Source organism: Castor canadensis, chromosome 7, assembly GCF_047511655.1.
Source record: "Castor canadensis chromosome 7, mCasCan1.hap1v2, whole genome shotgun sequence".
Taxonomy (NCBI): Eukaryota; Metazoa; Chordata; class Mammalia; order Rodentia; family Castoridae; genus Castor; species Castor canadensis.
In genome coordinates this window covers 130,742,917-130,756,853 of record NC_133392.1, presented here as the reverse complement: position 1 = coordinate 130,756,853, position 13,937 = coordinate 130,742,917, and the positions used below count along the sequence as shown (strand labels likewise).

The window sequence follows — 13,937 nt, the reverse complement described above, 5'->3', positions numbered from 1 at the left end:
AGTCTTTTAGGATTTCACTGCATTCTAGTATAATTCAACAAGTTTTTTCTGTAACAATGGCCATGAATGATTGAAAGATGTTTTAGTTGCTTTTATTAATTTATTCAACCAGTATTAATCCTCTGTGATGTGTCAGACAATAGGGTAAGGCACAAATAGCAATAAACAGGTAGATGTGGCGGCTAGGCACCGGTGGTTCACACCTATAATCCAAGCTACTCAGGTATGGTTCAAAGCCAGCCCAGGCAAATAGTTCATGAGACCCTATTGCAAAAAAACCCATTACAAAAAAAGGGCTGGCAGAACAGCTCAAGCAGTAAGAGTGCTTGTCTAGCAAGCGTGAGGCCTGAATTCAAACCCCAGTTCCAGCCTTTGGGTCCAGCTGGGTGATTTGCAGAGCAGTAGGGCCTGCTGTTTCTACCTGAGTAGAAACACTGAGATTTATCTTAACCAGTTGAAAAGTTCTTTGCCAGGATGTAAGTGTGAAAAACCTGCTTTCACTTCCCAAGAGAAATGATGGGAACACTATGTAGCTATCATTGCCCTGTACCTGTCCATTGTCACAGAGTTCTGCATGTCTGGATGTCAGTTGAGCCCAACATGTTTAAAGATGAGATGGAGAGCTACATTATCTCTGTGAACAAGAGGGCGACCCTGGCCCTTGTCACAGTACAGCTTTAAAACAACTGCTATCTCACCAATGAGGATCTTCAATCTGTGCATGCCTCGCCTTTGCTTGGGAAGATGAAGATTTTAATTAAAGGTTGTGCTGGTGTCTGTACTCCTGGCTGGGGCAATCTTGCACTCACGCTTCATGCCCAACATTCTTCCTTGTCTTCCAAGACTGCTCTCATATTTCCTTCATGGTATATGTCAAATATGGAGTGAGCCCATGGCATTGGGGTTAGTTGGGGTTTAGGAATATAGCAATTACTTGGTCTTAGTATCCTGGGTCAAAGACCCATCTGAAGAGTTGAAAGAAAAGAAAATTAGCTTCCTTTTGTTTTTAAGTAGAATTACTGACATGTAACTTGCATGCCATGCAATATCAACATTGTTTGTATTGAATTTGCAGGGTTGTGCCACCATCTCCACAATTTTAGAACATTTTCATCATTCTCTCACCTCAGAAAGATAATCTGTATCTACTAACAGTCACTTCCTGTTTCAACTTTCCCTCCAGCCCTAGACAACCACTCATCTACTTCAGGCTCCATGGATTTGCCTATTCTGGATCTTCCATACGTATTTGGAATCATGCAATACATGACCCTTCCTGGCCTACATCTTCACATTGCATGGCTTTAAATTTTATGAGTGATGGTACAATGTATCAGTGATTCCTTATTCCTTTTCAGGACTGAATACTTTGTTTCACAATTGTATCACATTTTGTTTGTACAGTCATCAGTTGTTGCCGATTTGGGTATGATGAGTAAGGACACTATGAAGATGAGTAAGGACACTATGAAGGTTCGTGCACATGTGGCTTCTTGTGCATTTTAATTCTATTGCAGTAATATGTAGGAATAAAATTGCTGGATCATATGGCAATTCTATCCTTAACTTTTGACAAAAGGCTAGACTTGACCCTACTAGTAATACATGATGGCTTCATTTTCTGCACATCCTTCCAGACTTATTATTGTCTTTTCTTTTATCTTCTTCTTTTTTTTTTTTTTTTGCAGTACTGGAGTTTGAACTCAGGCCTTTGTGCTTGCTAGGCAGGTGCTCTGCCGCTTGAGCCATACCCCTTGCCCTTATCTTTCTTTTTAATTTAGACATTCTGGTATGTATGAAATAGAATCTCACTATGGTTTTATTTTATTTTAGTGGTACTGGGGTTTGAACTCAGGGCCTCATGCTTGCTAGGCAGGCACTCTTACCACTTAAGCTACTCCACCAGCCCCTCACTGTGGTTTTGATTTTTATTTCTCTACTAGATAACAATGTTGAATATTTTATGTGTTTGTCAGTGGTTTGCATATTGTGCTTGGAGAAATATCTAGTCAGATCCTTTTCCTATTTTAATTGGATTATATTTGCCTTGTATCATTGAATTATATGTACATGTCCTTTATCAGATATATGCTACTCCAATATTATAGTCCTGTTAGTGGATTGTCTTTTCACTTTCTTGGTACTGCTCGTTGATGTACAATGTTTTTTATTACATGAACTTTCATTTATCTTTTTTTTTCTTATACTTGTCATGTCTTGGTCATGTCTAAATAACCACTAGAAAGGCTTTATTCATGTATTTCTTCTAAGATTGTTTTTATAATTTCAGTTCTTACAATTATATCCTTGACCCATTTTCAGTTACTTTAAATAAGTGCTATAAGGAAGGGGTCCAACTTACTCTTCCTGTGTGAAAACCCAGTTGTATTAGCAACATTTGTTGAAAAATGTGATTCTTTCTCCATTGTAAGGAGAAAAAAAAAAAAAAAGATATGGGCCTCCTTGAAAAAAATAACATGTTTGTACTTTGAATTTACATTTCTCAAAGCAACTGTTGAATGCACTACTTCATTTATTTCTTTAAGAAGGCAAGAAAGAAAATACAGTTTTTACAGACTTTTTTCTGCAGTTATGATTTTAGAACCTTGTTCTCTGTGTAGGGTTCTTTGATTAACTGATGACAATAGGTTATTCTTGGGTTTTTTGATGGGGTGGGGGATTTGCATGTGCGTGTGTGTTTGTGTGTGTGTAGGTTTTTTGTTCTCTCCTGTTGTCAGATTATAGTATCTAGTACCATGAAGTATCTTCTAAATCCTCATAATGTACAAATTTAAGAAACAGTAGACTGAGCCAGATACCAGACTTTTAAGAATGCTTGTAAGTAGTAAATACAGAGAAGAACCATGAGAGCCTTTTTTATGAGCAAGTATGTGAGCTGTGTTTACAAGATTTTGGGACATCATTTGTGACTACTGAAGGTCTTTGGGAGTGCAATTTCTGCTCATTAGCACTATTCCAGGTGAAATTGCCAGACAGCTTAATTCTAGATTTTACTTTCCCAATATTCTTCAAACAAGTTGGAAGCTACATTAGTTTTCTTATTTTTATTGTCTTAAAACTTAGTTTAGTGTTTTTTCCTAACTTTTTGAGTATTTTACTCTGTCCTAGGTGCTATGAATATTCTGTGTAAGTGATACTCTGTATATTAAACAATACAATGAGACAAGAATATTATCTTGCCACCATATAGATAAGGAAACAGGCTTCAGAGAAGTTAAGCAACATCCCCAAATGGTCACATTGATTGCCCACATTTAGAAAGTAGTGGAACCCAGTCTGTCTTCTATTTTAACTGCTACATCATTTGCTCCCACTTGCTGAAAAATTCAAATAATGTACAGTTCTTTCTGGAGGGAGGGGAGCAACTGGGATAAACATAGTTCTAGCAAGCTGGCTCCCAAAAGCCCTCCCAGGGTGTCATGGATTATCTTGGTGAATTTACCCAGGGTTTGACCAAAAATTTGATGTTTTAGCCCACCTACAATAAGATCTTTGTCTTTTTTTAAATTGTTTTATTATTCATATGTGTATACAATGCTTGGGTCATTTCTCCCCCCTGCTCCCACCCCCTCCCTTACCACCCACTAAGATCTTTGTCTTAGAGATGAACTCAAATTAACCAAAGTTTCAAGGCTAATGGGTAAAATCAGAATACCAATTAATTATTTTTCTGAAGTAATTAATTTGAAATAGCACATGAACATTTTTAGATGAATACTATGTTTTCTTCCTGTGAAGAGCTAAGAAAGACAATTGAGAATCTGAAGGACTCTTGGTGTGCATGAAGTCAGAACAAGTGGACTTAGTTTGATGATTCATGTATGTGATGGCATCAGAGTTTGACAGTCCATCCCATTCATGTTCCCTGGATGAGAATCTTTAAAGAGTAGGAGTGCTTTTGCAATTGGGACCAGTATTTGAGCTTGGTTTATATTTAATTTTTCTTGTATTAAAATAACATTTTAAGTGTTATTTAACAAATAACACTTAAAAAGCATATAAAATTAAATTATATAAAAAGCATATAAAATTAAATTAATTAATCCTAGTTCCAGCATGCTCTAATTCTTAAGGAATTTAGACTTTTGAAACGCAGAGAGGATAATTGGTTGATCCAAAATAGACCCCTGTGTACTTACTTTGTAGTCTTACATGGTAGCATTACAGACCACTGGTAGTAACTTAAATGAGTTTATATGTCTCTGCAATAGCTTTCTGCCTGCAAAGTGATTTATATGGTGAGAAAAAAATGGAGTCTTTACATCAGCTGCTTGACTGGCTACCTGAGTAGCTGCTTCAAAATGGACTTTCTTAAAAAATAATTTTTCATTTCAACTCTGGCAAAGTGTTTGGACTGGAAAATATCTACAGGAGGGCTACTGGCCTTTGGCTTTTCCAGTCTTCAAAGCATGCTAAAACTCCTGTGCCTTTGCGTCACTGGTATAAAAAGGGTGCTTTTCCTGTCTGTCTCTGTTTTGGTATATTAAATGGTTCTAACCACTTAAATGCTGATTACTAATTAATTGTTAAAAGCTGCTATGTAGTGGTTAAACAAGAAGCTAGAGTAGTGATTAAGGCAATCCATATTGTTTGCAGGTGGAAGATGAGGCAGTAAAGGGAAACTAAGTAGCATCAGTAGTCATGGGTAATGCTACTGAGTGCTTATTAAGTGTCAGGTGTCCCGCCAAGGGCTTGCCTTCAGGTGTCACCTCACCCTTCCCTTCATTGAGCAGTTATCATTATTATCCTCATTTTAAGACAAGGAAATGGAAATGCAGAGAAAATAAGTCCCCTTGCTGAGACTATCCAGTTAATAAATGGGAGATACAGAATTGAACCCAGATATATCCAATTCCAAAGCTAAGGTTCCTAATAATTTGATAATATAATCCATTAAAGAATTTTCTCTTGGAATTTAGAGACTTGCAGCTCTAGGACAAGTAAATTGGATTTAGATTGCTTCTCTGACTAAACCAAAATAGGAACTGAAGGGCAAATAGGACTTGGCGAGTTCTGTGTTGCTTCAGGGATATAACATAAGCAAGATAAAACTAAAATAATGACATAGGCTTTTCAGAAAGTCAAGGACTGGAAATCTACTGGAGCAGAACTAAGGAAGCTCTTAAGTATATCTTATCTCTTGAATTGTAAAAGATGGAATTCTTTTCCTACTTGCCACACCTATGTTTACCTACCTTTCTAGAAAATCCAAATGACTTCTCCTTTGGTTAAAGTAGTTTTTATTACATGGAGAGTTCTGATAGGAGAATATGATGTTGTTGTTTTATACATGTGTATTTTTCAGCTTTATTAAGTTATAATTGTCCATAAAAGTTGCATATATTGCCAGGCACTGTGGCACATGATTGTAACCCCAGTGCTCTGGGAGGCTGAGGCAGGAGAATTATGGGTATAAGATCAACCTGGCCTACATCAAGACCCTATCTCTTTAATTTGTTTTTTTGTTTGTTTGTTTGTTTGTTTTTTTTTGGTGGTTCTGGGGTTTGAACTCAGGGCCTTATGCCACTCCACCAGCCTGGGAGACCCTATCTCATAAAGCAAACAAACAAAAAAACACTCAACAACAAAAAGTTGTATGTATCAAACCAATGTGATGGTTTGATATATGTATATATCGTAAAATGAATAATCAGGCTAATTAACCTATCACCTATATACTTATTATCTGGGTATATGGTAAGAACATTTAAGATCTACTCTTTTAGCAATTTTCAGGTAGACAGTTCATTATTAACTGTAGTCATCTGCTGTACGATAGAGCTCCCTTAACTTTATCAACACAACTGAGACTTTGTACCCTTTGACTAACATCTTTTCATTCTACCATCTACAGTCCCAGCCTCTGACCACCACTATTCTACCCTCCATCCCTCTGCTTCTATGAGTTTGACATTTTAAATTCCACATATAAGTAGATCATGCAGTATTTGTCTTCCTGTGCCTGGCTTCTTTTCACTTAGCACAATGTCCTCCAAGTTCATTCATGTTGTAGCAGATGCCCTCTTTTATGATGGGTTTTTTTGAGATAGGGTCTTGTGAACTATTTGTCTGGGCTGGCTTTGAACCTCAATCCTCCTGGTCTTTGCCTCCTGAGTAACTAGGATTATGGTGTGAGCCACTGGCATCTGGACAGATGTCCTTCTTAAGAGCTGAATAGCATCCCATTGTACATGTTTGTATATACCACATTTTCCTTATCCATTCATCAGTTGATGCACACTTGAGGAAAAAATTTGGCATGGGTTTTGGAAAAAAACTTTTTGACTATGACCCCAAAAGCACAGATAACAACAACAAAAAAAACCTAGCAAATGGGATTACATCAAACTAAAAAACTTCTGCACAGCAAAGGAAACAACGGAGTACAGAGACAACTTAGGGAATGGGAGAAAATATTTTCAAACCATACACTAGGGTTGGGGATTTAGCTCAGTGGAAGAGCGCTTGCCTGGCAAGTGCAAGGCCCTGAGTTCGGTCCCCAGCACCAAAAAAAAAAACAAACAAACAAAATCAAACCATACACTAGGTAAGAGGCTAACATCCAAAATTAGAAACTCAAGTCAATAAAGACAAAACAAAAATAATCTAATTAGCTCTTTTCCTGTTACCACCATGAGCAGCAAAGTCTCCTGTGACTCCCTGTAGGAAGTGGTGCAGGGAGTCCTGTATGGGAACTAGCACAAATGCCACTAGTTCCTGGAGACTGTGGAGCTGCAGATCAGCCTGAAGAACTATGACCCCCCAGGAGGATAAACGCTTCTCTGGCACCATCAGGCTTAAGTCCACTCCCTCCCAACCCCGCCCCAAGATCTCCATGTGCATCCTGGGGGAGGCCAGCCACATGGTGATGAGGCCAAGACTATAGATATCCCACACACACGGACATCAAGGCTCTGAAGAAGCTAAACAAAAATAAACTGGCCAAAAAGTACAGGTGCTTTTTTAGCTTCAGAGTCTCTAATCAAGCAGATCCCATGAATCCTGAGCCCTGGCCTAAATAAGGTTGGCAAGTTCCCTTCCCTGTTAACACACAATGAAAATAAGGTAGCCAAAGTCGATGAGATAAAGTCCACAGTCAAGTTCCAGATGAAGAAGGTGCTGTGTCTGATTGTTGCTGTTGGTCATGTGAAAATGACAATGAGTTTGTGTACAAGGTCATTCACTTGGCTGTCAACTTCCTAGTGTTAGTGCTCAAGAAGAATTGGCAAAACATCCAGGCTTTATACATCAAGAGTACCATGAGGCCAGGTGCAGGTGGCTCACACCTGTAATCCTAGCTAGTCAGGAGGCAGAGATCAGGGAATCACAGCTTAAGGCCAGCCTCAGGCCAATAGTTTGTGAGATCCTCTCTCAGAAATAGCCAGCACAAAACAGGGCTGGCAGAGTGACTCAAGTGGTATGGCACCTGCCTAGCAAGTATGAGACCCTGAGTTCAAACCCAGTACCATCAAAAAAAAAAAAAAAAAAAAAAACCACCATGGGCAAGCCCCAGCACTTGTATTAAGGTATATGCTAATATACCTTAATACCTAGTACCACCAAAAAATAAAAAACTAATTAAAAATGGGCAAAGGACCTAAATAGACACTTGTCAAAAGAAGGTTTACAACAAGTCAACAGGTATATCAGAGAAATGCAAAGGAAAACCACAATGAGTTATCACTTCACTAAGAATGGCTACTTTCAAAAAGAGGATTTGCTGATAAGCACATTGAGAAAAGGGAACCCTTTGTACACTTTTGTTGGATGTAAATTAGTATGGCCATAGTGTAGTATGTATGTTAGAATATCCATATGTTTATGGAAAACATGGATATTCCTCAAAAAATTAAAAACTTGGGCTAGTGGAGTGGCTCAAGTGGTAGAGCGCCTGCCTAACAAGTGTGAGGCCCTGAGTTCAAACCCCAGTACCATCAATAAAAAAACAAACTTAAATTTAGCAAATGATCCAGCAGTTCCACTTCTGAAGATATATTCCAGGGGCTGAAAGTAGAATTTTGAAAAGGTAGCTGTGCTGCCATTAACTGAAACATTATTCATGATACCCAAGTAAGGGAATCAACCCAAGTACCCATAGACACTAAATGGACAAGTAGATAATGAAAATAAGGTGTTTATTCTATCTGCAATGGAATAGTATTCAGGGTTAAGAGTGTGTTTCTGTTGAGTAGTAACTGGAGAAGAATCATCAGGTAGGAAAAGGAAAGTAATGAAAAAGGCTAGAAACTGAGTCTCTTGCTAAATTTTCTTTGTTAGCAGGCACACACATAGACACACACACACACACACACACACACACACACACACTGTACTACTTCACATATAAAGGTATGTTTTACTCTAAAATCATCCATGCTTCTGTTGCCTTTCAGGGATATGGAAAATAAGATTAATTGTCTATGCCTGTCTAGTTTTGTTTCTATTATTCCCCAGGTATTTTCCCTCGAATCTAATCTAGACATAAATGCAAAAGAGAAATTTGTTGTAAGATAACTCCAAGAACATTGACATGTGAGTGATCACATTCTGGTTCTGAGAGCTTGAACCCATGTTTTACCAATGTTTCACTTTTACAATGTTTGCTTTAGTATCTATCATCTGGAGAAAAACTAAAATACCAGCAACAAGAGGAAGTACAACAACTTCGCCAGCATTTGCACAGGCTCCAAACCCTTTGCAGCTCAGCTGAAAAAGAGCTTCGATATGAGCGAGGGAAGAACTTTGACTTAAAGCAACATAATAGCTTACTTCAGGAAGAAAGCATTAAGGTAAGTCTAGTGAGGACATCCTTCATTGAAGGACTTCAGCTGGCCCTAGGAATAAGCAAATCAAAATTCCTCACCATTGTAATTCATGGTGGGACTCAGGGATGGGTGGACAATGTGAGCTCTTTGGTAACTTCTTCCTTTAACTTTTCCCTACTAAATAAGAACAGAGCTGGGTTGGAAGCATGGCTCAAGCAGTAGAGCACCTGCCTGGCATGTGCAAAGCCCTGAGTTCAAATCCAAGTTCCACAAAAAAAAAAATGAAAAGAGTTCAGTCACTTCTTTGCTACTAAAGGGGTGTATATGCCATCAATCTGTAAACAAAAAAAGGCTTCAAGTTATACAACCTGTTGAAATCACCATTTAAACATTTTAAAACTTACTAAATTTCAATGACCTGAACTAAAAACCCAGTTGTCTCATCCTAGTTGTGACTCACTAGATTTATTTATCCTCGATAGATTTATTCATTATTACTGGTTCATTTAATGCCATCAGTTACTCCAAGGTACAAAGTTGTTTTTTCCTGATAGAAGAGCAGCACCAAGAAGCATCAAACATGTTCAGGGGACATCCTCCAAACATGCTTGTTCTAAAATAATCTAGGTAGAACTGCCATACACAGATTCACCTAAATTTTGTAAACCACATGAATGTTCAAAATGAACCACCAGGTAACAGTGCTTCCTTTTAATTATGCTTCAGATCTGTAAAAATTTGTATTAGGGACTTAGTTCTTATAATTCCTATAAGCCCCTATCTAAGGTTCTGGGATTCAACATTCAATAAGTAGTAAACGATTAAAGGTTACCAGGTGACATGAACACTTAACTAGGAAAAGTTTAAACTGGATTCACCATCTTCATCTAGAAGGCATAAATACACCTAGGATGAGGACTGCCATTTTGAGCTTCTGCTCCCATCTGCAAGGTTTCAGCCAGGAAGTGTTCCTCTTTCCCTTTTCTGTTTCTCCCTACTTTACCCTGCTGTACTACATAAATCTTTGCCTATCTTCCAAAAATTAAATAAATAAAAATCAAGTATCATTCATATGCCAGACAGTCTCTCTTAGAGATACTGAAGGTTTAATGGCAGGCATAGTCTTTATCTCCACCGTGCAAAAGTCAGAAAAGTTTGGTCTGGGGGTCAAATTCTGCTGGGCTCCTGTTTTTGTAAATAACATTTTATTGGCAAACAGTCATACACATTTGTTTCCATGTTACCTATGACTGCTTTTATGCTATAATTGCATATGTGAGCAGTTTTGACAAAGGCCATATGACCCACAAGTCTAAAATATTTACTAACCGGCCCTTCACGAGGGAAATTTGCTTACCATAGTCTATTGGGGAAAAAGGATCTTATTTGAAAAATGACATGAGAATGGACAGGCAGGTTCTTGCCTTTGAAGAACTCACAGTCTGAAAAAGGAAATATAAAGGACAACAAATACTCATTTATCTCAAGCTTCAAAGAAAGCTTTCTAGGAAGTTCTAGTATTTCAGGATCATTTGAATAAGCTTCTTCCTATCCTCACCATTCATTAGGTTTTTTTGTGTATGTGGGGAAGGGAGGGAGTTAGGTGTTTGTTTAGAGTGCTGGGGATCAAACCCAGGCCCCTAAGCATGCTTGTAGCATACTCTATCACTGAGCTACACTCCAGCTCCTTCACAAGTTTTTAAATATTGGTCATATTCCCCCAAACTTTTGTAGCTATGTGGCATTTAAATTCTACACATTATATTCCTGCAGATGACAACCTTTCACCCTTCAAACATATTTCTTAGATCATTTTAACTATTTGACTCTGCAAAGAGTCAAACAATACTACATTTTCAGGTACAATAATCAGAACTACACAGATCATTACTCATGAAGCAGAGAATGGAAAGATCATAGGTCAAGGCCAGCCCAGGCAAAGACTCATCTCAACCAACAAACCAGGTATAATGGTGCACATCTGTAACCACAGCTATGTAGGAGGCCTAGGTAGGAGGATCACAGTCCAAGGCCAGCAATGGGAAAAGCAAAAATGCAAAACCCTAAAAATAACTAAAGCGAAAAAAAAGAATGGAGGGGATAGCTCAAATGGTAGAGAGCCTGCCTAGCAAGCATGAGGCACTGAGTTCAAACTCCAATACTGCTGTGGAATATAACACTTGAAAGGTGGTAGGTGGTCTAGTTTCAGTCTTCTAAACGTGGACATCCAGTTTTCTTAGCACCATTTGTTGAAGGGTCTGCCTTTTCTTTAATGTATGTTTTTGGCACCTTTGTCAGATGGCTGTAGCTACGTGGGTTCATTGCTATAAGTGGTAGCTTTTAAATTTTCATTTATTAACTATTGACAATATACAAAAATATTTTTCTTATAAAAACTTTGTCATGCTTTTTAATTTTTATAATTTATGTTTATTTTATTTTGGATTTTCTGTGCAAGCAATCATATCACCTGAGAATAAAGATTATTTTCTTCTGTTCCTTCCACATATTTTCCCTTTAGTGATTTTTTTCTTGTTTTATGTATTAGCTAATCTAATTCTGCATAGAAGTGATAAATACTGGGTGTCTTGTTCTCATTCCAAATTTCAAAGGAAAAGCTCTTCAATTTTACCATTTAGTAAGATTTTGGAGGCTTTAAAAAAATGATACTTTCTTTGCAAGCACGAAGCCCTGAGTTCAAATCCCCTCACCCCCAAAAAAGATATTCTTAGCCAGGCATGGTGGTGCATACCTGCAATCCCAGCACTTGTGAGGATGACATGGGAAGATCATGAGTTAGAGGCCAGCGTAGGCTACATAGTGAGATCCTATTTCAACCTAGATAGGTAGCCAGGTGCCAGTGGCTCACGCCTGTAATCCTAGCTACTCAGGAGGCAAAGATCAGGATTGCAGTTCGACGCCAGCCCAGGCAAACAGTCCACAAGACCCTATCTCAAAAAACCCTTCACAAAAATAGGGCTTGGTGGAGTGGCTCAAGGTGAAGGCCCTAAGTTCAAGCCCCAGTACTGCAAAAAAAAGAAAAGATAGACAAAGTAGATATTCTTCATCACATTAAGGAAATTGCTTTCCTAGTGTTAGTTTACCCATTATTTCATGTTGAACTTCATCAAATTCTTTTGTCTAACTACTTTGAAAATAAGAGATTTAAATTTTTTTTAATTATTATGCTGGGTGGGAGTACATTGTAGCATTTACAAAGGTTCTTACAATGTATAAAACATATCATACTTGAATTCACCCCCTCCACTGCTCTCTTTCATCCCTCCTCCCCTGATTCCTGGAATGTTGAAATTTAAATCTTTTATCTTTTTTTTTCTGTCAATACTGGGGTTTGAACTCAGGGCCTCATGCTAACTACACAGGCACTCGACCACTTGAGCCACCCCTCCAGCCCTGTTTTATTTGGGTATTTTCAAGATAGGGTCTTGCAAACTGTTTACCTGGGTTGGCTTTGAACTGAGATCCTCCTGATCTCTGCCTCCCAAGTAGCTAGTATTATAGGCGTGAGCCACCGACATTATCTAGTGATGTGTTGAATTACACTGACAGATTTTTCTCCAGTCAACCCAACTTTACCTTCCTGGGGTAAACCCAACTTCATCATAAATTATCATACTATTCCTGCACTGCTGGATTTGGTTTGCTAATATTTATTTAGAATTTTGGCGTCTTTGTTTATGAATGAGACTGGCCTGTCATTTTCCTTTTTTTATAGTGTCATCATCAGATTTTGGCATCAAGGGTATCCTAGCCTCCTGCCAAAAATAAATTAAAAGATAAAAATAAAAGCCAAATTTAGGGCTGGGATGTGGCTCATGTGGTAGAGCACCTGTCTAGCAAATGTGAGACCTTGAATTCAAACTCCAGTACTGCCAAATAAATTTAAAAATAAAAACCAGGTGCATGCCTGTACTCTCAGCTACACAGAAGACATAGGTAGGAGTCTCCTGGTCTGAGGCCTACCCTGGGCAAAAATTTGAGACCCTATCTGAAAAATAGCTAAAGCAAAAAAAGACTAGGATGTGACCCATGTGGTAGAGAGGGCCTGACTAGCAAATGCGAGACTCTGAGCTCAAACTCCAATACTACCAAAAAATAAAAAATAAAGCTGTCTTTTTTTTTGGTGGTGGTACTTAGGGCCTTCACCTTGAGGCACTCCACCAGCCCTATTTTTGTGAAGTTTTTTTCAAGATAGGGTCTCGTGAACTATTAGCCGGGTCTGACTTCAAACCGCTTATCCTACTGGTCTCTGCCTCCTGAGCAGCTGGGATTACAGGCGGGAACCACCGGTGCTTAGCTATCTTAGCCTCTTAAAATGAGTGATAAGCCTTCTTTTTCTGTTCTCTGGAGGAGTTCATGAAGAATAACAATGATTTCTTCTTGTGTTACATTTTTGTTTTTGTTTTTTCTTTGGATTTCTTGAGTAATTATAAGAACTCATTCCTAAAGCCTTATTCTAGAGTTTTATTTTAGGAAAATTTCCAATTTGTGGTACTGTTTCTTTAATTCCTATGACAAGTCAAAAAAATTTTTTTAATTTCTTGTTATGTCATGGTATATTTTATTTTTCTGCTATTTCATTGAAATCTCTAAACCTTTTATAGAAGCCAAGTGTGGTGGCATGCATCTACAGTCCCAGCTACTTGGGAAGCAAAGGTAGGAGGACTGCTTTAGCCTAGGAGTTCAAGGACATTTTGAGTAACAAAGTGAGACTCCATGTCAAAAAAATAATTTTTTTATCGGGAGTACTGCCACCAGACCTTTTTCATGATGGGTTTTTTCAAGATAGGGTCTTGTGAACTATTTGCCCAGGGCTAGCTTCAACTTATTCACATATCTTCTTTTTAAAAAATAATATAGTGATTGTCCTTTTCACTTCCATGATAATTTGTTGCCTATGCTTTGTTGCTTTTTCTATGATCAGTCTTACTAGAAGTTTATTAGTTTTTACTAGACTTTTCAAAGAACCAACTTTTAGCTTTGTTGATCCACTTATTGTATTTTTTGAGAGATAATAGATCCATGTGTTTCACAGCTTCCAGTCAATATGCTGTGGTCTAAATCTGTATTCAGATCTCAGCTCTCTCATTTGCCAGCTCTATTTGCGATCTAGTGTTTTCATGTGTAAAA

At 38.0% G+C, this 13,937-nt stretch overlaps 1 protein-coding gene and 1 pseudogene across 2 annotated transcripts in view; both read left to right on the top strand.

Annotated features, from left to right (window-relative positions):
• Window positions 1-13,937, top strand: part of Ccdc30 (coiled-coil domain containing 30) — a 120,757-nt gene that overhangs the window by 65,030 nt on the left and 41,790 nt on the right. For both annotated transcript variants that reach the window (XM_074080424.1, XM_074080423.1), the window contains exon 8: window positions 8,631-8,810. In XM_074080424.1, the coding sequence (XP_073936525.1) occupies window positions 8,631-8,810 (180 nt within the window). The remainder of the gene's footprint in view (window positions 1-8,630; window positions 8,811-13,937) is intronic.
• On the top strand, window positions 5,762-7,546 carry LOC141424683 (large ribosomal subunit protein uL1-like; annotated as a pseudogene).